Source organism: Equus quagga, chromosome 20 (assembly GCF_021613505.1).
Source record: "Equus quagga isolate Etosha38 chromosome 20, UCLA_HA_Equagga_1.0, whole genome shotgun sequence".
Taxonomy (NCBI): domain Eukaryota; kingdom Metazoa; phylum Chordata; class Mammalia; order Perissodactyla; family Equidae; genus Equus; species Equus quagga.
Window position 1 is genome coordinate 18,614,915 of NC_060286.1, and position 27,200 is coordinate 18,642,114.

Here is a 27,200-nt window from a genome sequence, read left to right on the forward strand (position 1 = left end):
CTTATACTCCAAAACAACTGCTGAAGCACTAGCCATCACATCTGTGTTCCAGATAGAAAGCTAGAGGAAAGGTGGAAAGAGCAAAAAGGGTGTGTGCTAAATGTCTTAAGATTTCTGCTTGTGTCTCATTGGCTAGAAATTTATCAAAGGGACCCTCCCAGCTGCAAAGGAGGCTGGGAAATGTAGTCTTTTATCTACAGACATTTACACTCTGAATAAAATTAGAATTTTGATACTAAGGAAGAAGGAGAGAATGGAAATCAAGTGGGCAGCCATCAGTCTCAGCCATACCCATAGACCAAGATTTTGAAGAGATCTCTCTCCGAGGCCCTTCTGTTTATAACTTCAAATTAATCATAGCTCAGATTTGACCCAAATTAGATTATTAAGGGAAATTAAGGTTCCAGGTGGATTGCACTGGGGAGTAAGAGTTAGGTATTATACTCACATCTTGTGACAGTTGGGTTTTGGGTTATAAACAACTCTATCTCATTTGACTCAAAAAGGAATTTACTAGAAAGATACTGAGTAGCAGCAAGGAGATTCTGCAGGAGATTTGGAGACTAGAATCAATGCCTAAAAGCTTGTCACAGTACTGGTCTGCTGAAGAAGCCACTGCAGTTACTGTCACCTCCACTGGACCCCAGACGCTGGGGCTCCCACTGCTGCCACCAACAACCCTGGGCAAGGAGTTCTGCTGCTAACCTGTCACCTGCAGCTTGGTCTTGCAGTGACCATCGCTGCAGGCAGAGGAGACTCTCCCACGGTTCTTGCTGTCCTGTGTCACTGGCTCCCAAGTCAAAGTCAGGGTGATTGCTTCTGATTGGTGGAGCCCAGGTCACACGGCCATGTTTAGCTGCAAGAGAAGCTGGGAAAGGAAGTGTCTGGCATTTCCAGTTTCATTGCAGAATCGGAACTCTCTCTTCCACTAAGACTCATAAGTTAGGTAATTCTCCCAAATAAATATCAGGTTCAGATGTTGGACAGCCCACAAAATACTAAATGTCTAGTATAGAACTTTGTAGATGTTATTTCATGTAAACCTCACAACAACTCATTTTTTTTTTTATTAATGTTATGATAGATTACAACCTTGTGAGATTTCAGTTGTACATTTTTGTTAGTCATGTTGTGGGTACACCACTTCCCCCTCTGTGCCCTCCCCCCAGCCCCCCTTTTCCCTGGTAACCACCGATCAGATCTCCTTATCAATATACTAACTTCCACCTATGAGTGGAGTCATATAGAACAACTCATTTTTTTTAAAGATTTTATTTTATTTTTTCTTTTTCTCCCCAACCCCCCCAGTACACACTTGCATATTTTTAGTTGTGGGTCCCTCTAGCTGTGGCGTGTGGGACGCCACCTCAGCATAGCCCAATGAACAGTGCCGTGTCCACGCCCAGGATTCAAACCGGCAAAACCCTGGGCCACCGAAGCAGAGTGCGCGAACTTAACCACTCGGCCATGGGGCCAGCCCCTCAGAACAACTCATTTCATGCGTGATAAAATGGAAGCTCAGAGAAGTGAAGTAACTTGTCCAAGGTCATGCAACTGGCAAGACCAAGCTTCCCACCAATAAAGGCCAATAAGTAAGGAATCTGGAAATTTGTTAGTGGGCTCAGACCTTCGTGGTGCCTCTGCACCCCGACTGCTTCTCTTCCTTGACTGGATGCAGCATTGCCATGGTTTCCTTACTCTCACCTGCCTCCTGGGTCTCCGGTAGAGCCATCCTCCAGGACATATGCCCAGTGCCTCCCTCTCGTGCTCCTCCTCCAGGCCCTCCTGCCTTTCCACCCACTTACAACATCTTAATATTAATGGCTGCCACAGGCTGCTCCACTGATCATCAGGACTTGCTGGGATCTGAGCCTCACCCCTGATTTTGATAAACATCAAGGCTGAACTTCCAGGCATATGGAGGGAGAAAAACCACAGAGGCCCTTAAGCCAGGCTTCCTGCAGATCCCATGGGAGAAGCCTTGGACCTGGTGTGGGGGCTGCTGAGACTCAGTGAGGAGAACATAGAAGCAGCCATCAGAGAGACTTCTGGGCTCCAGGATCTCTCAGCTCTGAGAATTGCACTCTGCCTTGGGAGAGTGCTCACTGCTTTCAATTTCTTTTGTACTGATCCCAAACCCATCCTCTTCTTTACGTCTCCACTGCCACCTTCGACCCTTAAACCGACCACTGCTGTCTCTGACCTGAACCACACGGTCGCCTCCTGACTGGACTCCCTGTTCATAACTGCCAGCAGCTTCCCTTCATGCTGGGGTAACACCCGGTCCTGACCCTGGCCCACAAGGCCCCACAGGCCTTGACCCCACCGACCCCGCTGAGCTCCTCTCAAAGGCTCCCCCGACCTCAGTCCTCCCTCACCTCCTCGCTGTGCCTCAGAAACACCTCCCTGGCTCCTCCCCAGGACGTGGACATCTGCTGTCCCCCTCACCCCACCAGCTGCCCCAGCCCCCCACATGGCTGGCTTCTCACTGCTCAGGTCTCTGCCCACACGCTGACTCCTTGAAAGTCCTTCCGGTCCTGCATCCAAAAGAGGCCCCTCCCACCGTCAGTCTGTAACCCCTCACCTGCTTTCTTTTCGCCTTAGCACTATCACCTTCTTAAATTATCCTGTTTATTTACTAGCCTGTTCGTTAACCATCTTGCACAACTAGAACCTAAATTCCATGAGAACAGGGGCTTTGCTTTCCTTTTTTTTTTTTTAAGATTGGCACCTGCGCTAACATCTGTTGCCAATCTTCTTTTTTTCCCCCTCTTCTCCCCAAAACCCCCCAGTACATAGTTGTATATTCTAGTTGTGAGTGCCTCTGGTTGTGCTATGTGGGACGCCGCCTCAGCATGGCCTGATGAGCAGTGCTATGTCCGCACCCAGGATCCGAACCCTGGGCCGCCAAAGTGGAGCACGTGAACCTAACCACTTGGCCATGGGGCTGGCCCCAGGGCTTTGTTTTCTTTTCCCCCAGCAACAAGAACAGTCTCTGGCACATTAGGTGCTCAATAAATACTTGTTGAAGATCCTTGACTGAATTGTCTTAGAACAGTCCTGTGGGGTAAAACAGAACAAAAGCTCTCTTGGGGCATCAGGGATGTGGTCATTCCACCACCTGAGACTGAAGGGAAGCTGAGACAGAGCCCGGAGGCACACAGCAGGCTGGTAATGGAGTAAGTCCTCTAAGGCTGCTTTCTCCATGGCTGAACACGGGGCAAGAGACAAGGACAACACATGTGGGATGTTTTTCTTTTCCCTTGAGAGGCTAAGGAAGGGTTAATGCTGAGGGAAGGAGTGCCCATGGGGTGTGGGCAGCTGAAACCTGGTGGGTGGTGTTCTTCTGGGATGAGATCCTTGGGGGAGCTATAGGTGGCACCTGGAAGGTGACTGACAGAAGTCAGGGCCTTCTACAAGGCTGGCTTGAAGGCATTGCCAAGAGTCTGCTCCTTCCTTCCCACTCCTGGGGCCCCTCCAAGAAAAGTCCAAAGGGTATGGATTATTCCCTGGAGAACTAGGAGAAGGAAACAGGTCAGGTGTTTAGGGTAAGATGCTCTTAGCAGGCCTGGGTTCTGAGGACTCACCAGCCTTGCCTTCAGCGGCTCTTCTCAACCCCTTCCGGTGCCCCTTCCTTTCTTCTCCCTGATTCTTGGTGGAGGAGGATGGTTACCCAAGCACAGTGGGGCATCATTTGCCTCCCCATATCCAAGGTCCCTTCCTTTGCTTGAGGCTCTGATTCCATCTTCAAGAAAAGAAGAATGCAGCAGATTTGGACTCTGTGTGGCCCTTGGCAGCTGCGTGTTCCTGGGGTGGTCATCTAGTCTCCCTGATGTTGCTTCCTCATTTGAAAAATGGTACACGTCTTTCAGGGTAGTTGGGAGGATTCATTGAGACAATGCCAAAAAGTCCAGAACTTAATAAGTGTTCATTGTGTGCAAGTTAAACGTGAGTCAGAATCCCCCTTGTTTTTCTCCTAGGGTCAGCCCCTTTACTGAACAAAGGGAATGGAGTATCTGGTGCAACGTCTGATGACAAGAGGGTGAGAGAGCAGGGCCTTTGGGACGCTCCGGACTCTCTCAGGAGAATTGTCTAGAACAAGAAAAGATAAGGTTTACCCTCAAGGGGTAAGCCCAAAATACACCAGAGCATTAAAAAAAGTGAAAGACATTCATGGGTGACAGATTCATAATGGGATTATTGATTCAAACACAGATCCTTTCTCTTCCTTGCATTTTCCACCCTCCTCCCTCCAAAAATTGCTGCTGATGGCTGGGTAGGGACTCTGGGAGGCAGCTAGCAAGGGAGAATGGCTTGGCTGTAGCTGGTGCTAAACATGACCAGCACCAAGGAAAAAGAGGGAGATGTCATCCTCCCTTATCCCTAATCTTGACAAGGGGGACAGAACTCCTGACCTCTCAGAGAAGTTGAGTGGATTAAACGTGATAAGAGGTCTGGCATCCATTATTAACAGTAGTAAGAGCCATGACGGATTCAGTCCCCAGGGCCAGGCACCATGCTAAATGGTTTACAGACATCACCTTCTTCAATCACTGGCCCAAATCCTGTGAATGCTGGGACTAGATTTGTCTTGTTGCCTACCCTATTGCCACTGCCCAGTATAGTGTCCTTCTGCATGATGGAGATAATAACCAATGCTCGAGGAACCCAGTTTTGTAGCCTTTTTTTGTACACTCATGGTATAGCTTTATTCGCTTTTTACAGCACTGTATATTTCTAATCTTTGTGACACTTCTGAGGGGTAGACACTACCATTATCCCCATTTTATGGGTGAGGAAACTGAGGCACAGAAGACAGAAGTTGGGTAACTTTCCCATGGTCACCAAACAAGTGATAGAGCAGGAGTCTGAACCCAGGCAGTCTGGCTCTAGAGTCCATGCTCTTGACCCCTACGCTAACTCAGGGGTCAGGGAATGCTCACAAGTCCAGTATCAGGCTGTTTTAGGTAAAGCAATAGAAGCTAAGAGAGAAGTTCAATGATTGGCTCAAAGCCACAGAGCTGTGAGGCAACAGACTCAGCATTTGGATCCAATGTGAATGAGCTAAATGCCTCTGAAAGGGTACGCTTCACTCCCCCCACCCCTAGCCTAAGCTCTGGGGCCAGCCTTTCCCTGTAGGGCTCCCCCCTAGGCCCACAAATGTCTTGAGTCTGGGTCTGGACTAAGTTGGGCAGCTGTGGATCAGTACTAATGACACCCCAAAGCTCAGAGACAGCCCCCTAGCCAGGAGTCTGTCAGGAGTCCAGTTCTGAGGGTGGGACTGGCTGTGGGCTGATGTTGGGTCCTCCCTCCACCTATAAGCTCCTGGCAAAGGTCTCTCTCAGAGGGCCTGGCGCTGCTCCCATCCTCAACCTCCTAGGGCAGGATGGTGACTATCTCTCTGGGAGAGAGAAATGGCAGCATCAGACACTAGGTTCGGTCAAGAGATTTTTCATCCTCATTTCCTGGCAAGAGCTGAGCTTCCATCACTCACGTGCTTGTTTTCCATCACTCACATCTTTGCCCATCAGCTGGCATCTGGCTCATCATGGATGTCCCGTGATAAGTCAGGGACATGACAGATGCCATTAACATAATATCTGCATTCATCCTTCCAGGGTAGGTTGGCATGGAGAGGAGGCTGAGAGAAGGATGGAGTCAAAAGAGAACAGCCTTTGACACTAGACTCATTTGAGGTTGAGTCTGGCCTCTGCTGCTTGCTAGCTAGGTAGCTTGGGACATGTTACCTAACCTCCCCGGGAACCTAAGTTTTCATGTTCATGAAATGGGGATAGAAATTCTTACCTGGAAGGCAAAGCCACTACTTTGCACTACTCCAGGGGGTACCACTCATGTTGTCTATATGAGTGGTGCCACATGGAACCCACCTTCATAGGACACAAGGTGAAGGCTGCCTTGAGGTTGCATATCCCTGAGTCTGCATCTTGCAGGTAAGAATGCCTGCATCAACTTTCAGATGTGGAACGAAGGTGCTAACAGGGTCCTTGTGAGGACCAGAGATGATGCTGTATTAAGGGGCTGTGACAGCGTGGGTGCACAGTAGGCATGGCATTATTATGGGATAGGATGCAGCCCTTGGAGTGAATAGTACATCTCTCCCAGACACCTTGGGCACTGTAAGATGCCCCTGCCTAATTCTGTTTTTTGTGTGGATCAGGCCAGAGCGAGTGAGACCCACCTCACAACAGCCCTGTTAGCAAGGCCTCAATTCCTATATCCTATAGGGTTTCCTCTTACTTCTCAGTTTGGCCCCATAGTGACCACAGAGGGTACTAGACCTTGGCAGTGGGCTGGGGTTAGTAAGGAGGTTTCAGTCCATTTGGGGGTTTGCAGCTGACTGGCCAAGAAATCCTGAACAGACTTTCTCCCAGCTTGGTTTTCCAGGCTCTTCCTAAAGCAATTGACCTTGTCGTTATCTCCTCTCGTAGGGTGCCTTCAAGTCAAGAAACATTTATTAAAAGCCTACTGTATACTAGGCACAGTGGAGAGGGGAGTGCCAAGGTGGATAATACAGTCCCCAGCCCCCAGAGAGTCACAGACGAGTTAGCTGAGGTAGTAGAGTGCAGGGACTCGGTGTGTGTGTGTGTGTGTCTGTGCAGAATCACTTTCACTTGACACTTGGGCCCAAGGGGGCCACCCTCCCCACAGGGCCCTCAAGCAGGAAGCCAGTAGCTTCACTGCCCACCTTTGGAATTCAGCCTTTTCTGCCTAGTTTCCTGTCACCTCTCACTGCTTTTCCACTGGCCCAGTTGGCTGCAATTCTGCAGCTTCCAACACAGGAGTTAGCTAGGGGACCCCCATCAACTGGGCAAGGAAGCTCGCCTTTCAGTCACCTCTCACACCCTCCCCCCTGCCCCTCCATCGACAATCCATCCTCTTCATTCGTTTGCCCAGTGAACTCTGAGGTATAGCAGACCCGTTGCCTTGTCTATTTGACTTACTGAGGAACCCCTAGCTCAGAGGTGCTCGACGATATTAGTTGGATGAATGGATAGAAGAATAAATGGAACCTTTCCGTGGAAGTCGGGCACACTTCATGCTTACTCCACGAAGATGTTCAGATGTCCCATGGTTGTTCTCCAAAAGAAGTCACCACTTCTCTTCTTTACCACAAGGGACCCCTACTCCCATGACATGGTGCTGATATTGATTAACTCTTCTGAACTAGGCACTGTGTCCTGTGCTGGGAGACAAACCTTGAGCTTTCCCCACCCCTACATCACCCTCTTTGCACCCTGTCCCCTTCTTTTCTCTCCAATGCCACCACACAGCCTGCCCAGAGCACGTGCCCCTCTCCTGTTCTGCTTTTTACACGGGGTCCCCTATTTGGGCTCCTTCGACCCTGCCAACCTGCACAGGAGTTGAGAGAGGGAGGAGGACTCCCAGTCTCTAGCTCTGCCCTCAGCCCATCCTCCCACCCCACCCCAGGGACGTGTCCCAGCTATGCTTTGCCCAGAATCCCAAACTACCCTGCCTCTTGGAACAGCCCTATTGTCTCATCTCAGCCTCAGGGGTCCCTGCCCTTGGGCATCCTGCAGAGCCCACCCAGTGCCTGGCTCCCAGCGCCCTGGCCCCTCGGTGCTGCGTGCGGCCGGGAGCTGCCAGCTTTTTGGAATTCCTAATCGCTCCTGGCCCCGGTGATTGGCTGCTCAGCTCTGACCCCACTTGGGCTGCAGCCTGGTTGGATAAAAGGGGAATCTCCTTGGGGCTCCAGAGCATTAGACACCGGAGGGGGCACCTGGGACCAACTTCACGAAGCAAGGAGCCCGGAGGGGGGGTGGGGGGAGCAAAAGACCTGCGGCCTCGGCCCCTCCAAAGAACAGAGAGATGACGGGGAAAGCCGGGGAAGCGCTGAGCAAGCCCAAACCTGAGACAGTGGCCAAGAGTACCTCGGGGAGCGCCCCGGCCAGGTGCACCGGGTTTGGCATCCAGGAGATCCTGGGCTTGAACAAGGAGCCCCCCAGCTCCCACCCGCGGGCTGCCCTCGACGGCCTGGCCCCCGGGCACTTGCTGGCTGCGCGCTCCGTGCTCAGTCCCGCAGGAGTGGGCGGCATGGGGCTGCTGGGGCCTGGGGGGCTCCCCGGCTTCTACGCGCAGCCCACCTTCCTGGAAGTGCTGTCCGACCCGCAGAGCGTCCATTTACAGCCGTTGGGCAGAGCGTCGGGGCCGCTGGACACCAGCCAGACGGCCAGCTCGGGTAGGTGAGGGCGAGGCTGCGTGGATGCCTGACCGGGGGCGAAAACCAGGAACCCCACGCCGTCGGCTCTCGCTTGCACGGCCAGGCCTCTTCCTGGCGCAAAAGTTCGTGCCAGGCCGAGGGGTCGCTGCCCGGGCCTGGGGCCGGCGGCCCTAGGCCAGTGGCTGGGAGGATGCTGCCCGCACCCGCCGGGTTTCGGCCCCAGCGTTTCTGGCCGCCGCGCTGTTCTTCGATCCCCGCGTCGGGCCGGCTCTGCCGCGGCGCCCGGCTGGGCCACCAGTGGAAACCCGGCTTAGGGTGTCGGAGTCCACGGGGCGGTGTCGGAGCCCGTAGGGCGGGCTGGGGGCCCCAGCTCTGCTGCTCCACTGAGTTCCGGGCCGCCCGGAGGACCTGCGCCCCTGGAGGCGGATTCTGATCCGCGCGCTGGCGGCCGGGGAAGCGGGTGCAGGCTTCGTCCTCAGCCCTGGTGTCCAAAGTTGTCTTTTCCTTCCTCCTTTTCTCCATTCCAAATGCCCCGCGTTGGTCAGCTGGGGTTTGTTTTTCACTCCACGAGCTTGGACAGCCAGATCCCACCTAAGCGCCACCAGATATCGGATCTCGGCGCCTCACTGGCTCTGGGGCCCTTGGATGACCCCTCCGCACGCTCCCCAGGCCGCTTTCCCGGCCGTGCGTTCCCGCCCGCTCGGCCCTCCGCCTCTGGTTCGTGCTCCGCGATTCCCCCGATTTTTCGTTATCGTTTTTTCTTATTTATTTATTTATTTATTTTTATTTGGAGGGGCAACGAAAAGTGGCGCGTCGCAGTCTCTCCAATCTCGAGCGGGGGCGCATTGTGCCAGCACTGAAAAAGGGGCTGTGCCGGGAGCCCCCAGCCCTTCCTGGAGCCCGGCTCCGTTCTTTGGGGACAACTTTCGGTCCAGGGGCGCCAGGGCTGCAAGCGCAGGGCAGGGCACAGAGCCCTGAGCGCCGCCGGGGGTTCCTGCGACCCCGCGAGGCTGCCACCTCTCCTGCGGTCTCTGCCCCAAGCGTGTCGGGGCCTTTGCCTCTCTTACAACGAAATCTCTTCAAAACCCGCGGATTCGGGCGCCGGCTTGGGTAGAGGCAGCCGGGGCTTGAGGATGAGGTCGACCTCCGCGAGAGCCTGCCGGGGAGGCAGGGCAGGCCCCGGCGCTCGTGGAGGCGGCCCTGGGTGGGGCCCTCGCGGGTTTCAGGAGCCAGACGCGCCCGGGCAGTGCCGAGCGCGCCCCCAATTCTGCCGCATGTGCCTCCGCCCGCTTTTCAGATTCTGAAGATGTTTCCTCCAGCGACCGAAAAATGTCCAAATCGGCTTTAAACCAGACCAAGAAACGGAAGAAGCGGAGACACAGGTAAGGCCCTGCGGCGCTTTCTGTTGCCTCTCCTGGTCACCTACCTCCTGCCGTCCCATTTGGGGGTCGGGTCGCTTGGACCCTGTTTTCGCCGACTCCTAATTTGAGGTCCCAGGCTGCGCCAGGGCGAGGAGACCGGGCGTTGTTTGGGGACATCTGCCCGGGCCCTGGCGTCTGGCCGCGCCGAATGAGGAGGATGAGCGGCCGCCGAGGAAGCGGCAGCGTTCGGGCTTTCTCCTTCTGCCGGGGAAGGCAAGGCCCCAACCAGGGCCAAACACGAGCCAGAGAGGGCCAGGCGGCCCCCAGATGCGTTCCCTGCGTCAGCCCTTTTGGAAAGCCACGCACGCCTCACGGCAGGCAGATCGGCTCCCACCTCCCGCCCGAGCCGGGTCCTCTGCTCTCTGCCCCCAGGCCCCTATTCCTCTCCCGAGGTCCCTGTCCGCTCTGCTAACCCCTATCTTTCTGCTGCCACCGTTCCCCCCAAATCTTGAACGTGGTGTCTACATCGATGGAAAATTTTCGTTAGGCTTCTACTCTTCTGTGATCCTGAGAGGGTCTCTTCCCTTCCATGAGCCTCAGTTTCCTTGTCTGTAAAATGGGGAGGAGGGAGTGTGTGGACAGGATGACCCCACCAGCCCTAGCTGGAGCGGAGTGGGCTGCATTGAGGTACAGACCCAAGACAGAGTTTTAAAAGATATGTCTTCAAAATAGGCATTTCTTGGACAAAGTGAAAACTCAGTAGGCGCCGAAAGGTAGATGCTGAAAAGTAATTCCCCCACCCCAGACCTGCACTTTCTTCGGCATCGGCATCGGCGCCACGGCTACCAGTTCCTTGTGTAAATTCCCGAGGAGGTTTTTATAAGGGAGCGAGAACCACCAATCTACCGGCCTTTCTTGGAGCGCTGCTTCCAGGCGCCGTCCCTGCGCTCGCCCGGCTGTTTCCCCAAGTCTCCCTCTCTCCGCCCCGTCCCGGGGGCGCCCGCGGGCTGCCCGCGCGCTCTGGGGACGTTTCTCCCCGGGGAGCTCCCCGCCTCCCCTCCCCGCCCCACCTCCTCCCCTTCTCCTCGCTCTGTTCTCAGCAACTTTGCGCACCCCATCTCTGGGTGCTTCTCTGCGTTTCCCTCTTCCTCAGCCCTCGGAAACTCCACTATTGACCCTCACCTCTTAAAACGGCTCTTTCCGACCTCTCAGGCCCCAACAGGTTCCGGCTTGAATGAGGGTGAACTTTGACTTGGTTTCTCGATAACCTCGGCTCATTCCCTTCAGGCAGCTGTTTATTTTTGTTTAGTTTGTTTTATTTTAAACGGAAGTATTGTTTTTAGTCCTGACCCTGGGTCATTTTTTTAATATTTATTCATTCAACAAATATTCATTAAAACACCTCTTATGCATCCATCTCATGCTGCTCCCGGGGTGGGTAGTGCTGTCAGCTTCCGGAGCAGGGACGGACACCAGGACCGCGGAGGGAGGGCGGGTTGGAGTCTGGCTGTACCGCTTCTAGCCGGTGCGGGAATGGGGGCAGGGGTTCCCAAACCAAAGGGAACCCTGTAAAAACATCCCCCAAACCTTGGGTCCCAGACCAGAGTTTGTGCACCAGGCCATCTCCTTGTGTGGCACCTGGAGCTGGCTGACCCATAGCCGAAGTCCCTGCTTAAGGTTTCTGACTCTCTGCCCTCACCTGACACCCTCTCCACCAGCGAAATCTTTGGGAGCTTTGGAGGGTTCCCAGGGAGACAGGACAGCAACTGCCACCTGCCCTAGGTTTCTGGCTATTTCTGCTTCATGAAGGGAGCGCATTTTTGGAGACAGGAGAATGGCTACTGATTGTGGGTGCAGTTTTTAATTAGTAAAAAATGTGTTTTTCTGAGCTTCTCTCATTTGGGGATTTCAGGTAAGAGGTCTTGGAATCTAGTGATGAGAGATGGGCATCTCTTCATCACGCATAAATAAAGCGGGCTTAGCAGAGGTTGGAGAAGCGAGTGGGGATGGAGCAGCCACCTTGGGAGTCTCTCGGAATTTGCTCTTTCCTTGGAAATGCCAGCTCCTCTGCAGACAGGGTACAATGGGAACCTGAGGGATCTGGGGCTCTGCATAAAGCCAGGAGCAGGGTTTGGGTCACACTGTGCGGGCGCAGGGATGCTCCCTGGAGAACATGTCAGCTTCAACACGCGGGTTAGCACTGAGGCCAGAATGAGGGGGAGTTGGGAGGACTTTCGGTTTGTTTGTTTGTTTGTTTGTTCAAGATTTTATTTTTTCCTTTTTCTCCCCAAAGCCCCCCCGCCCCGTACATAGTTGTATATTCTTCGTTGTGGGTCCTTCTAGTTGTGGCATGTGGGATGCTGCCTCAGCGTGGTTTGATGAGCAGTGCCATGTCCACGCCCAGGATTCGAACCAACGAAACCCCCGCGCTGCCTGCAGCGAGCGGAGCGCGCAAACTTAACCACTTGGCCACCGGGCCAGCCCCTTGTTTGGTTTTTTGAATGAGAGCTCTTCCAGGCAGAGGCTGGCACTCGAATGATCCCAAATGACCTCTCACCGGCTCTCCTCTTTGGCTTTGGCCAGGCCACACCTCTGTGCCTCAGTTTCCCTCATTTTGAAAATAACCTGCTTGTTTTGATTGTTTCTTTTGACAATCTGTTCAGGGCCCCTTCCGTAAGTGGCAGCAGTGAAATAGAAAGCAGCAGATCTTCAAAATTTTGCAGAATTAACTTTCTGTATCCATAAGCATTCCATCCCCCCAAGAGAATAGGAGAAACGATTTAGAATCAAACCAGTCATTTTCTATAAAGAGCAGAATCGTTCTCCCTCACACCTCCCCTGCATCATCCCCCGACAGCAGCACAGGGAACACAGGGGCTTCACTTGGTACTTTTCCCTCGTGTTAGGTGAGGGTCAAGGCGTCACTGAGGGATTCTAACCCCTGTGCTGGGCCCAGGGTCCAAGTCCCCCAGGCTCACACAAGGAATGCACCGTCTGTACAAGTTGGGTTTGTGGGATCTGGACCATATTGCCTGTTGGCTTGTTGATGAAGGAGCAGGATAAAGTCACCTAGAACTTGGTGAGACTGAGCTCTGAAAAGAGAAGAACTTGCGTCCATACGTAGATGTGTAGTGTGTTTATTCAAGAAAGGGGGTCTATGGACCCCCTAATATTGGAGGCAAAATTGTACATGTTGGAGCATATTCATTGGCACATTTTCCTAGGGTGAGAGGATGTAATTTTTACCAGGTTCTTAAAGAGGTTTATGACCCCAGATGGGTCAATGTGACCTGCTCTGTGGGGGTGGGGGCTGTGTATGTTGGCTCTCTCAGGGTGACCTGAATGGAACTCCTCTGAACTGGGCCCCGCTCTGGGTGAGAAGCTGAGCCTGTGTGTGGATGGTTGGAAGGTGGCCCTTGCCTTCTGAGCACAGGAAGGGACAGGGGGCCCCCCCCCCCCCCCCCCCCCCCCCCATCTTCCTGGCCCCCAAGACCCTGAGGGCAGCTCTAAGGAGCTGGTAGTTCTGGGCAGGAGAGGACGGCAGGGTGTTGGGTGGGTTGAGGGGGTGAGAGATTCAGTTCTTAGCTGCACAAACACTGAGGTTCCTCCTGCATTTGACCTTCTGGGGAGTCTTGGAAGCTTGAGTGCAATTTAAAAAATCAACTCATCCCACAACTAGAAGGACCTGTAACTAAGATATACAATTGTGTACAGGGTGGGTTTGGGGAGATAAAGCAGAAAAAAAAAATCAACTCTGCTGTCTGTGAGAGGAGCCGGGAAGGAGGTCCCAGTGGGGCCGAGGCGTTTATTTACCTGGGTGTGTGTGTAAACGTGTGTAAGTGTGTGTGGGTATGTGTGCGTGTGAGAGAGAGGTTGTGTCCGATTGTGCTCAGCCAGCCTGGGTTTGGGGTCTGTCCAGGAGGCAGAGGGGAGGACCATTCTGTCCTCTCTGGGACAGACTCTTTCGGTTTCTGGGTCCTGAGCATCTGGTTTTGCCCCCTTCAGGACAATCTTTACCTCCTACCAGCTAGAGGAGCTGGAAAAGGCGTTCAACGAGGCCCACTACCCAGACGTCTATGCCCGGGAGATGCTGGCCATGAAAACGGAGCTGCCAGAGGACAGGATACAGGTAATGGAGCCCTGAGTCCTCTCTCACCCTTTCCCTGCTCTTGGGGACATCGACTGCCCAGGCTCCTGGATACCCATCTTCCACCCCCTGCTATGAGCATGTGCTCTCAAGAAGAACAGTTCATTTAAGCTGACAGGTATTTGCTGAACAGCCACCATGTGCACTGCTGGGGGACAGGAGACTCAGCGGACGTGGCCTGGCCTGACATTCCAGACTGTAGGCTTCCTGAAGAGCAGGTCAGACAGACCCTGAGGGGGCCCCTGGTGCAAGAAGGAGTTCTGCGTGGGTCCTAGGTTCTGAGCAGAGTCTCTATTATGGCAGATGTCCCCTAGGTACAGCTAAATGTCTGCTCCAAGGCCAGAGGTGGCCCCAGAGTGGCTTCTAGCCCTGATCCTAGTCTGTTTCCTTTCTCTCCACCCCCCTCCCCGTGAGGAAGAGATTGCCCCCTCCTTCCTACCCACTCCCCACCACCTGCATCCTCCCAGCCTCCTTCCTTCCTTCTCACAACCAAACAGCTGGCCCTGCCCTGCCCTCCTGCTCCTGTACACCTCCTGGGTCAGCCTCAGGATGTGGCCGGCACCTTGCCTGCAGGTGTGGCTCATGAAGCTCTCCTCCTCTCCTGGAGAGTTTTGTGGGTAACCAGGCATGGGACTGGACTGGGATGTCCTCAGCTGCGGTGGGTACAGGGCCTTTTGTCATTAGCAGCAGGACCTTCTCAAGTCCAGAGCCCCCTAGCTGGGCAGGAGTGGGGCTGCTTAATCGTTTCTCTGGGAGAAGATGAAGTCTGATGATTATCTAGGCAGGGCCTCCCGAGGAGGAGGAAGTGAGTGGGGTAGGAGGAACATTTCCAGAAGATCTGGATTTGCCTCAGCTGGATCGCAACCTTCAGTGGAAGCTGCTGCTATCACCTGAGTGGTCCCGAGCAGTTCACGCTGAGGCTGGGAAATGAGGGCGGGCGAGGGTCCGGCATCTCCTCCTGGTCATGATCCCTTGTGTCTTCAGGTGTGATGTGTGTTGGGAGGTAGGGAGTGGGGCTAGAGAAGGAACCAAATAAGGTGTGTGGTTGCTTTGTGCTGTCTCACTGAGAACCAGAGAATGGGAAATGAGGCGCGAGCTGCTTTTCCAGAGGAGCCTTCCTCTCCCTGGGAAATCTATTTGGAGTTTCAGCCAATAGCTTTAGACATTGACACTAACAATAAGCTCAATTAGTCGTAAGCAGATTATCTGTTTGGGGCATTATCCATGGTGGCCTGGATTCACCACCCCCCATCCAATTGGGTTCCAGTGGGGTAAGGCTGGGTGTTGATTCTGAGTCTTTGCGTGTGAGTTTGTTTGTGTGTAAGCTAAGGCCCAATCCAGTTGATATGTGGGGATCACTCCTGCCTGACCTTCATCGGCGCAAATTTGGCCATTACAAGCAGCTGTGGTGGGGTAGAGGGCTGAAAAGGTCCCCCGTTGGTAGGCCCCACATCTGCACTATCCACAGAAGGGAGGAGGAGCTTGTCTCTTGCAGTGAGCTGTCCTAGAACCTGCCTGGCTGTGGTGGTGGGCGGGAGCCATTGCTGCAAATGCCTTAGCGGGTGGCTGCTGGGCTTCTCGAAGTTGCCTGGGGGTTGTCTATAGGACAGTGTCTGAAGCCCCAGAACCAGCAAGGAGGGGCTCGGGTGAGGAGCAAGTTGATTGCCCCAGGACCGTGAGGACTGGCTATGGAATTTGTGGATGTGGGAGAACCCAGGCAAGACTCTCTCCCACTCTTTGAGCACCACGAGTTCTTTGCCTAAACGCTGCCCCCAGAAGGTGTTTGTGAGTTGTCAAATAGCCCTGCCCCAAAATGTGTTACCAAGTGGCCTAGGAAAAGTCTTAGCATGTATTAATGGTAATCACAGCTATAAGTTACAGAGCAGTTTCCCTGTGCTAGGTGTTCTAAATATGTGACATGCACAGGAGAGGCAGGGAGGTGCAGTGGTTAGGGACACCGACTCTGGAACCAGACTGCTTGGGTGCACATCCTGGTTTCACCAGTTACCAGCTGAGTGACTGCAGACAAGTTCCTTCACCCCCTAGAGCCTCCAGTTCCTCATCTGTAAAATGGGGATGATAGTGGCACCTGCAGATGCGATGAGCCACATGTGTAATGTGTTCCAAGCAGTGCCTGGCACCTGTGCAGTGCTCACTTGGTTTCAGCTCTTATTCCATTAAATACTGGTGACAACTGGTGGGGTAGAGACTATTAGCCTCCTTTTATGACTGAGGAAACTGAGGCACAGCAAATTGCCCAAGGCCACACAGCTAATAAGTTGGGGACACAGGGACCCAGGTCTCCATCTAGGACCTCTACGTTCACCACCTGCCTCTTGAGTGTCAAGCCTTTACTTTGACTTGAAGCTGGGATGGTGTGAGGTCAGGTGGGGGCCCTGTATCAAACCTTCTTTATAAAAATAACTAATATTTGAGTATACCAGGTACTGTTCTAAAAAAACCCCAAAATTCACTCATAAAAAAGTACTTTTTGAATGGGTAAATTCACATACCTGAGTTCAAAAGGATAAAACCTGAGTCTCCCCACTACAGACCAGCAGCCCCTCCAGTGGTAGCCCGTTTCCTTTGGTTCCCTCCAGAGGTAGTTCATGTATGTTCCCGAGGGATCCTCAGAACACCCGATGAGCGAGGTGCCATTACTGTTCCCACTTTCCAGATGAGGCACGTGAGGCACAGAGGCCAGAATTCAGACCAGAGCCCCTCTGGACTCCAGCACGCTTGCTTCACTATGTTGCCACCCTTCCTCGTCATTTCCTCTCCTCACGTGGATGTAGGCAGGAATGGCGCATCAAAAGATGCAAAGCTACCCCAACGAGCCAGTCCCTGCCCCTCCCCCAGCTTCAGTCAGAGGCCTGTGTGTGTGTGTTGGGGGTGGGGGCTTGGAGGGAAAGGGTGTCATTAATAGAGGCTCCAGGTCTGAAGTTAGACATTCTCAGGGTGGAATGGAAAGGTTTATTGGATTGGATGTCAAGGACCTGGATCTTAGGTCTGGCTCTGACACCCACCAGGCATGACAGAGGCCAAGTCACTTCCCTTCTCTCAGCCTCCTCATCTGTAAAAGGAAGAGCAGGGAGCCCTCCCAGGGAGGGGCCTCCTCCCCAGGCCCCTGGGCTGCCCTCGGTGGAGTGGGCAGCAGCGCATGCAGAGCTTAAGAGTCTCAGGTGGACAGCTGAGACACACAGCCTTGCTGGGCCGACCAAAGTGACCCCTGGGTGTGTCTGAGGTCCACTGTCTAATGTCTAATGAGAACCCAGTGTGGACGTGAAAAGTCAGACACCACCTACTTTTCACCTTTGTTTCCCTGCCAGCAAGCCAAGCTCTGAGCCCCAAATTACTCATTTATAAAATAGTAATAATATTTTTCCAAAATGCTAGTTTAATTGAAGTGTTGTTATTACTGGCATTATTGAGTCCTTACCATTGTCCCAGACATTACCTGCTTTCCCCGCCTTGTTTCGTTAAATTCTCACAACAACCGGATGAGTTAGATATTCTTCTTATCCCCATTTTCTGGACGAGGAAACTGAGGGGCTGAGAGATGAGAGAAGTTAGAGTGAGATTCAAACCTGCTTCTCAACTGTCACGTGAGAGCACACGGGGAAACATGAAGGCCCGTCTGTACGAGCGGGAATAATCGATGTAAACAGCAGTGACGATGGGCCGGGCCCTTGGTAGTGGCCCATTTCCTCTGCCTTGTGCTTGGAGGGTAAGCTCTTCCTCGCTCCACATCTCTCTGGGTTGGGGTGAAGGGAGATGGTGCATCCTGGGGGAAAGAAGAGATTCTGTCTCCATATCAGACTCAGCCATGCAGTCTCCAAAAAATGCTAGAATATTCTGGAAGCCACTGCCAGATGTCAGCCCTGGGGAAGAGGGAATGGGTTTCCAGGCTGACTTTATTTCTTCTGTGGGGTCGCTTGTTCCTAGAATTGTAAGATTGGGGTATATACATACATTCACTTGTTTGTTTACTATATTCTTTTCTGACAAAAGTTGTGTCTATTAAAAATGCCTGCACACAGAGATCTGGACATGCAAAGTGAGCAGAGCCCACGTCTCACCCGCACTTGGGGCAGCGTGCTGTGTATGGATGGGTGAGGTTTGGACTCTCTGACTAGCTCTGTTTGATTCTGCCTCTTTTAAAGTGGTCCCTGCCCGAGGGTAGGGAACGAAGTTTTAGGGGATTATATTCCAGAAGTTGGAAGATAGGTGCCTGTATGAGAAAGGGTTCCGGTGTGTCTCAGCTCGGGACATTTATTAGAATCACGGGGCAGCTTTTAAAAGACCCACGCTGGGCTCCTATGCCCAGCGAGTCTGATTTAATTGGTTTGGGGTGGAGCCTTGGCATCTGTATGTTTTTAAAGCTCACCAGGTGACTGCATGCAGCCAGAGGCTCAGGAAAGGAGTGTCTGTGTTGGGTTAATGTGAGTCGAAGAAAGTGGAGTTTTGGGTGATAGGGTGGGATGAGGAATAAGATGACCTGTCAGGTGTGAAGGGAAGGATGCCGCCTGGGGCTGCCAGGAAACGTGGGCAGAGCTGCCCCCTGGTGGACATCGGAGGCTGCAGCAAGGCCGGGCTCCAGAGCCTGAAGCAGGGCCTGGAAAGGGTGTGCTGAAATACGGTGTCAGAAGTGCTGAGTGGATGTGGAGTGTGAGGTTGTTAAATCACCCCAGCAATGAGCCCAAATTAATCAGCTTCCAGACAGAGGAGAGGAAAGTAGCTGGGTGAATGTGGAAACAGCCACATGGCTGACAGCGCCAGGCCGGATGGAATGTGATAAGATTGGAGGGCAGAGCCAGGGGTAGCCAAGGGACCAGAATGTGCATAGAGCATCTATCGTGCAAGATGTCACCTGTAGAGGGGCAATCCTGGGCGGACGCAGAGGGTCTCCCGGGAGACCTCGGAGGGAAGGAGCCCTGGGCATGTGGGTACAAGGGTGGGGACTTGCAGGACAGGAGCTATGTGATGACAAGAGAAGCCCTGGGCACAGCCACAGCCGCTCATACTGGTTCCCCACATAGCAAGAGAAAGAGCTGATGGAGCCGCCCGGCCTGCTCCGTGTGTGCCCTGTAGCAGAAGAGCACCCATTTGGCAAGAAGCCCTTCCTGGGTCCAGTCCATCCTTGGAGGCACAAGCTCTCAGGACTGTCTCTGCCAGGTGTGGAGGCACCTGCCAGACCAGCTGTTGACAGCTGGAGGCCTCCTACCTGGGCTCTCCGAGTGCTGCTGGGGCGCCATGTCTGAGGGGAAAGGTGCCAGGACAGCCAGGCTCTTTCCCAACTGGAGGGTCTTCCCAGCTCTCCTTTGCTGAGAATCCAAACCTGAGGACCTTCTCCAGGTGTCACTTTTGGGCCCTTTCTCAGGTGCTTGGAGCCCTGAGGTGTAAGGCAGGGCTCTGGTCCTCCCTGGGGCCTTGACGCAGGCTCTCCTGAAGACTTCCAGGCCCAACTCCCACGTGAGTGGAGCAGTGTCTTGTAGAAAGTGAGCTGTCAGGAGAGTGGGAGAGGGACTGCAGGAATATTATGGGCTTGCCAGAACCAAGAGACCCAGTAGGAAAAAGGGCCTAAATGCTGAGAAGGAATCTCAAAGGTGGGAGGTGGGAGGGCCTGGCTTTATGTGAAGAGAGTATTGAGCATTTGCTGGAAAGCAAAGCCTCATTTCATCGCACATTCATCTGTGGAATTCATCCAGCATCACGCCAACAAGTTTCAGTTCTTCTGACATGCCAGGCATTTCCCATACACTGTTTTATTTAATTTCCACAGCAAACCTGCGAGGAGGTGGTATCACGGGGCAGATGAGGAACAGGAACCAGAAACTCAGAAGGGTTAAGAAAAGCACCCCAGGTCACAGAGGCAGTCGGAGGCAGAGCAGGGATCTCCAGCCTGGGTCTCTCAGCTCCCATCACAGCCCACTTGCAGGAGTGTTGGGCACTGCAGGGGTGTGCTCTTGCGTTTGAGTCTCAAGGGCCTGGAATACATGAGAAATGTGGGGAGAGGTGCAGGGGCATCTTTTAGCCCTCGGGATGCCTAGAGGCTGTCTGTATTAATTTTTTTTTTTTTTTTTGAGGAGGATTAGCCCTGAGCTAACATCTGCTGCCAATCCTCCTCTTTTTGCTGAGGAAGACTGGCCCTGAGCTAACATCTGTGCCCATCTTCCTCTACTTTATATGTGGGACACCTGCCACAGCATGGCTTGCCAAGCAGTGCTGTGTCCACACCCGGGATCCGAACTGGCAAACCCCGGGCTGCCGAACGGAACATGTAAACTTAACCACTGAGCCACTGGGCTGGCCCCAGAGGCTGTCTGTATTAAAGCTGCACAGCCTGAAGGCTAGTTCTGTCGTCCACCTCCCCCCCTCCCCGCTCTGGAATTGCTGTTGTCATTATTGTCAGTCCAGCCTTGCTAAGGGGCCTGTGGAGGAGGCTAGAGGGGCAGGTAATGCCGTTGATTACCCTGCCCCCTGGGTAGACTCCCACTGATTTTCTGTACCTCCACTAAAATAATAATAGGTAGCATTTATTGAGCACCTTCTGTGTGACAGGCACTGATTTTAGCCACTTTCACTTATTTCATTAATCCTCAAAACAACCCTGAAAAGTAGGTATTCTTTTTTTTTTTAAGATTTTTATTTTTCCTTTTTCTCCCCAAAGCCCTCCCAATACATAGGTGTATATTTTTAGTTGTGGGTCCTTCTAGTTGTGGCATGTGGGATGCCACCTCAGCATGGCTTGATGAGCAGTGCCATGTCTGCACCCAGGATTCGAACCAGCGAAACCCTGGGCTGCTGAAGCGGACCGCGTGAACTTAACTGCTTGGCCACGGGGCCGGCCCCAAAGTACGTATTCTTATTTGATGTTTGAAGAGACTGAGACTGAGAGAAGGCAAGTAACATGCCCAAGATCACACAGCAATTTTTGTCAGAGCTGGGAATTCCTTCTCAGGATTGGCTCACTTCAACGTTTCTTGTAAACTTGTACGTTTCTGTGCACATGCTGGTTGCTTCCAGGAAGGGAACAGACAGGGCACTATGAAGAGTGGTTAGGGTTAATTCTAATCCCTTGCCACTTCCCTCCAAGGCACCATTGCCACAGCTTCCCTGCCAACTGTCCTAAAAAGAAATCGTTTTGGCTGTCCAGGTTTCCTCCATAAATTGGAGCAGCATCTGGTCTTTGAAGAGAGCCAGGCATTCCAGGAGCCCATAACCAAGGGTCTGCATGACTCCTGGTTTGAGCAACCAGCTGGCACCAGCTCCCCTGGGAGAGTCTGTGGGCAAAGCCTGATCTGCAGACCGGTTATTTATTTGCCCAAATTAGGAGACCGAGGAAAATGGTTCTGTTTACAGGCCCCAGAGAAGATCTGAATCCCAAGTCTGCACCCACTTCTGTAGTGTTCCAAGAAAGATGCTGTTTCCATGTGAGAGCCCTGCTTCCCGTCTCAAGTTCGGATGCTCATGGAATCAGGGGAAGCCGGGGCAATGCCCCTTCCCAGGCATCCACACTGGGCGGCATGTCTGCCTTTGCACACTCCACAGTCCCTTCTCCAGAATCCCCAAATCCAACCATGCTGAAAACACAGTTCTTTCATGAGTTTGTCATCAAAACTCTTTGGTGGCGAAAACCGGACCTGATCTTATGCTCTTTATTCATCCCTTGTGAATATACGCATATGTTTTGCGGCAGAAATCAAAACTGATGAGTTTGACTATTGGGGGATGTCGCTGCAGGGTGTTACGTAACGTGTGGTATACCGGGCACATAATCTTTCTAAAATCCAAAACATTCTGGAGTCCCACCCCAGGGGTCCCCGCTAAGGGGTTGTGGTCTTATTGTTTTATAACAAGACCTGTATTCAAGCAGGAAGGTCATCTCCTGACCGGGAAGCAGATGGCTCACTTAGATTCATAAAGGAAGCCTTCCCAGCCCTCTGTGGTCAGCCTTGGGGCCTGGAATTCCACCACCAAGGGGTTCATTCTTTGCTGTCTTTTTGAGAGGTGGAGGAACTCAGAAATCACTTAACCTTTATGTGGATTGGTCCTTGCGGATTTTTCCTCTGTGGGAGAAGGCAGCTTGAGACAAGTGGGTACTTGTAGAGGGTGACCAAGTGCTAAAGGAAGGAAGATGGGACAGGACAGAGGTCTCAGACAAAGCCAGGTCCTGGGCAGGGCAGATAGTCCGGCAGAGAGCCTGCAGGACAGGCAGGCGGCGACGATGGCCGAGTTAGCCCGCTCGCATTGCTCACCGCTCGCGGGTCCTGAGCGCAGCGCGCGCGGCCATCTAGTGGTCTTTGCATCACATACACCCTTTCCTCGCGGAGGGGCACTCAGGGAGGTCTGGGTCGGGACCAGGAGAAGGCCTTGCACATTGGCTCCGCAGCTCTCTAGGAGGGCCGAGCAGGAGCGGCAAGTGCCAAACTCGGTGGCGGCAAAGGTGCGTCCCCCCAAGGGTGAGACGAGCGATCGTTTTCTAGTGGCGCTGGCCAAGGTCGGGGTGGAGAGGCCGGGCGCGTCTGAGGCCACGTCCCTCTCATTTTTAGAGGTTCTCCCTTATTTACAAATGAAGAAAGGCCAAAATAGGGTTACACACATTTGGGTCAACTTAAAGCATGCGTGGACCGTGCCGTCTTTCCGCAGCCGGGCAGAGCGTGTTTGGGACCGCGGGGCCATTCGGGGGCCGTGGGGATGCGGCGGGGCGGCCGGGGCGCCCCCTGCCGGATGCAGCCGGCCGCGATCGGCCGCAGCCTCGGGGCTCCCGCGGGAGGCCGGGGCGCTCACTCCGCCACCTGGCGGCGGCGGTGAGAAGCGCGGGGGCGCGCGGACGCCGACTCCCGCCGGCCCCAGCGCCGGCCTCCCGGCGGCCGAGGCAGCAAAGAGTTAAGCTGTCAGCGGCGCGATGTTAAACAGGTGTCAAAGGCGCCCCATATATCTGCAGATTGAAATCAAATTCTTTGCCGTATAAAAAGATAAATTACCCAGGCGCTGCTGCGCGTCCCACTCATCACGCCAGCGCCAGACGGCAAGCAATTTTTTTTTTTAATGTGCTAACGACCTAATCAAGCAATCAAGTCGGAGAAGATTGCAGAGTGACCGGGGCAGCCATCTGCCGGCGAGCCCCGCATTCATTTCCCGCGCCCCCGCGTGGGGCGGGGGCCGGGAAGGGAGCTGCCGGCGGGGAAGAGGGGAAAAAATCCTAAACAAATTAACACCCAATTTTCCCCGTCTAATTAGTTAAATGAGAAGTGTTTGGGGTCCCCGGGGAGGGGGAGCGGCTTGCGCGCGGCTCGCGCTGCCTCCCCAGCATTAATTAGTGCGGGTCAATGCCGCGCTCCCGGGAGAGCAGCCGCTTTAATTTCCCGTGATATTTCAGTGCCTGAGGCCCATCGATTCAAACTGAAATTAACTTATTTTTCAATCAGCCCAGGGCTGCCCCTGGGGGTGACTCTTCTTTTGCCGCCTCCTGAATAGAGCTGGAGCAATTTTTCATCAAAAGCTGAAACCGCCGCCGCCGAGGGCGGGGGAGGGGTCCGGAGGGAAGGGCGGGGACCCGGCCAGGCAGGGCATGGAAATCGCAGAGGAAACTAATAGATTTTCTCGATCCCGCCTCTGCAGTCTCCTCATCCCCTCACTGTCCCCGGGAGTCTCGCCGCCCCGGGGGTGAGGGGCAGTGAGGGGACTAGAGAGGGCCGGCCGGGCCTGGGGTCCTTCCAGCGCCCAGCAGTTTCCCGCGGGCCTGTCACCTGCTGGAGGGACAGTGCAGCTGGCCCTGGCTCTGGCTCCTGTCAGCTGCCGGAAGTCTCAGGAAGGCTGCTTTGGGAGACCGAGAAAATCCCCCTCCCCCGAGCATGGCAGGGACCCTGGGATCTCCTCCAAGAAGGCGGTTGAAGGGCTGCAGACACCCCCAGGGTACCTCATACTCACACAGACCTGCACCCGTCAGCTTTGGGGCCAGAGAAACATTCCCTAGCCACCTACCCTCATTTGCTCCTCACACCAGCAGAATGTTGTCCTCCTTCCCTACTGAGGGACGGCTGCCCAGCTCCTCCAAATAGCATTCAGACTGAGGTCCAAAACTGTGGAGAGCTGGCGAGTGGAGGGCATGGTGGTGTGGCAGGGCTGGCGCAGGACAGGGCAAAGAAGGGAGGCTGACTCAGGCCTCCTGGAAGGGTCCCCTGCCCTGTTTTGGCCTAGTTCCCAGGCTTCCTGAGACCTGGATGAAATGCCCTTTGCTGTGGAGTCCACACTCCCCTTCCCTCCCGGGACTGTTCTGGCGGAGGCGCTGCTAGTGCAGCCCCTGGAAAGGAATTTGTCCCTCTGAAGTCAGGAGAGAGATTCTGTTTATACACTGGGGGTGTGAACACTTGCAGGAGAGCTAGCTGCATCCCGCTTCCTGGCTGCAAATTGAGGACCACATGGGGAACTCCCCACCTGCAAGACCCTGTTCGGGAGGCGTTCCTGTCCCCTGTCCCGTCACCCTGGAACTGCTTTGATTAAAAAGAAAAAAAAAAGGACCCCTTTCACCCATTGTATTCTCACAGGACTTGGTGTCCTCCTTCTGGACACCTCTGAGCCTGGAGGAACGGCGGGGGTACCACGGGGTGGGTGAACTTTAGTAAGGACACCCTGCTGGAGAAACCGGCAGGCACAAGGGGATGAGGACTGTGGCCATTGGAGAGGTGGGACCTTAACTCCAGGCAGACACAGGGGTAAGGGTCTGGCCTCACGCCCCTGACTTGTTCCTCTGCACTTACAGGTCTGGTTCCAGAACCGCAGAGCCAAGTGGAGGAAGCGGGAGAAGTGCTGGGGCCGGAGCAGTGTCATGGCTGAGTACGGGCTCTATGGGGCCATGGTGCGGCACTCCATCCCCCTGCCGGAGTCCATCCTCAAGTCCGCCAAGGACGGCATCATGGACTCCTGTGCCCCGTGGCTGCTGGGTAAGAGCCCGCACCCTCCTTGGGGCCCGGCCCCTGCAGTGAGGAGAGCGGGCTCCCTGGAGGAGGAGACAGAGTCCCAGAGCAAGGAGACCTAGCCACAGCAGCCTACAGGAGAGAGGCCCTCCAAAGCAGGCCACCCCACCTCTGGGGCGAGGGCTGGGGTGGGCAGGAGCAGAGGGCAGGCTGGGCTCAGGGCTTGGTGTCTATCACTTGCACCCACCTGCTGGATGCCTAAGACTCTCATCCTGGATGGGTCCCTGACTGTGGGTTGGTCTTTTATCCTGTGAGAAGGGTGTGGCTGTTGGCTCAGGGTCTGTACCCTCCACTTTCCTTGGCTGGAGGTGGGCTTGTGGTGAATGAAACAGCCCCTCTTGGGGATTGAGAGGACCCCTAGGTCCCTTTGGCCATCATTCCAGCTTTGCCCAGGACTTCCACCTTCTAAATCTCTCCACCTGCCATTGTCCTCCCACCTGCCATCTGGGCCTATGTCTGATAACAGCACCAGCTTCTCTTGGGTTCTAAGATCTGGAATCCCAGGAGGGAGGGATGGGGAGGCAAGTGCTATTCTTGGGAAGGGACAGAACAGGCTGCCTGGGGACCAGGTGCTCAGGGACTTAGCTTGGAGATAGCCCTCTGCGGGCCTGGTGCCCTGCTGCTGGGCTGCAGCCCGTGCCCCGGCCCCTGGGACTCGCGTGGCTGCGGTGTGGGAAGCAAGGCTTTCTGCTCGTCCTTAATTCTGGCCTCTCTCTATCTTTGCTGTTTTCAGTTCAAGATGGCTTTCCCAGGCGCTTTTCTAAACCCGAATACCAACAATTCTTTTTAGGGATGCACAAAAAGTCGCTGGAGGCAGCAGCCGAGTCCGGGAGGAAGCCGGAGGTGGAGCGCCAGGCCCTGCCCAAGCTCGACAAGATGGAGCAGGAGGAGCGGGGCCCTGACCCTCCGGCCGCCATGTCCCAGGAGGAACTGAGGGAGAACAGCATTGCCGCGCTCCGAGCCAGAGCTCAGGAGCACAGCACCAAAGTGCTGGGAACTGTGTCCGGGCCGGAGAGCCTGGCCCGGAATGCCGAGGAGCCAGAGGAGGAGGAGGCGATGGATGAAGACAGGCCGACGGAGAAGCTGAGTCCACCGCAGCTCGAGGACATGGCTTAGGTCAAGGGCGCGCTGACACTGGAGCCCTAGGACTCTGCTCTTCTCAGGACCTGTGGTTCTGGGAGGTGTTCTCTGAGGCAGGGCCCAGCCTGGCCTCTGCCACTCTCCCTCTGCCCCACAGGCCCTCCATGACCCCCGGATGACTTCAGGCACAACTCAGTTCTGGCTGAGGCTATAGGCCGTGCCGAGACATCCCCACTAGCCTTGACCTCTCCAGCATCCTTGTCCCAACAGCCCTGCCTCAGAAGCCTTCTTGCTGTCCCAAATCACCCCCTCAAGTCTCTTTCACTCAATCCCTCGGGGACACCCATGTCCAGATCCCTCTCTTACACTCTGTTCTCTTGCTCCCAAGAGCCCTCTTTTCCACCTATGCACCCTCTGTGGATTCTGCTCCACCCAGGCCCGAAGCCCACTGCTGCAAACGCATTGCCTACCACAGCCCTGACGGACTGAGGACCCGCACCCCAGGGCCAATGTCCTGAGCGCTCCAATCCTCCACAAAACTCTGCTCCCCGCAGCCTGCTCCTTCCCGCAGGCCTGGGCCCCGCCATGTGAATGTACTGCCCCACCCCATCAGTGGGGCCCACATTCCACAGTAAAGTTGGGAAGTCTCAGCCTGGGCTCCTCGGCCACGTTCCATCACATGCCCTCCCTGGTCACCCTCAGGAGCCCATCTTCTCCACACTCAGCCTGCCCCACCATTCCTCCCAGCTTAGTGCCACCACTGCATATGGCGACATACAATACCTGTAGTGGGTCCAGGGCCTGTGCCCTGCAGCCGGGGGACACCGCTCACAGATGCTGTGGCTCACTGCACTGCACTCACGGCCCCTGAGTCTGTGTCCTGATCTCCTGCCTCCCTTGATATGCTGCCTGTGACCCTGACTTGCTGTGCAAGGCACCTTTCCCTTCTCGCAAATTACTGGTTCATCTATGCCCTGCCTTGGAGCAACCCAATCCAGCTGTGAAATGAAGGCAGAGGAAGCCATGAATCTTGATTCAACTTGATCCAGGCTGTTCCTGGGAGGCCAAGCCTGGAGTGGGCCTGGGGCTATAAATAGTCATCAAGTTTGGTCACAAGAAGGGTATGAGGGAAGGCTCAAAGGAGAGCAAGACAGGAGCCAGTGTTAGACCCAAACTCAATGATAGGCACACATACCTTCATACCCGGTGTATGGCGTGGTGTGCATCCGCGAGAAAAAGACAGACACAGCGACCATGTCGGAATAGTGGACTGGGGGCATCTTCCTGTCTGCTGATGAGAGGACCTGGCCATACCCATGGCCTCTCTGCAGCTGCCCCTTCCTCCCTCCACGCCAAGCAGACGTCCCTCTCACCCCCATGACATTTCCCTCTACTGTCCCACCACCTTCGCAGGGAATACCTCGCACGAGAAA

General features: G+C 54.5%; 1 protein-coding gene across 1 annotated transcript; it reads left to right on the plus strand.

The window, feature by feature from the left end:
* The first annotated feature begins 7,848 nt into the window (after nucleotides 1-7,848).
* Nucleotides 7,849-25,803, plus strand: VSX2 (visual system homeobox 2). Its single transcript, XM_046647025.1, has 5 exons — nucleotides 7,849-8,218; nucleotides 9,498-9,582; nucleotides 13,567-13,690; nucleotides 24,474-24,654; nucleotides 25,421-25,803. Exons 1-5 carry the CDS (start codon nucleotides 7,849-7,851, stop codon nucleotides 25,801-25,803), a joined length of 1,143 nt encoding a protein of 380 aa, XP_046502981.1.
* The last annotated feature ends 1,397 nt before the right edge of the window (nucleotides 25,804-27,200 follow it).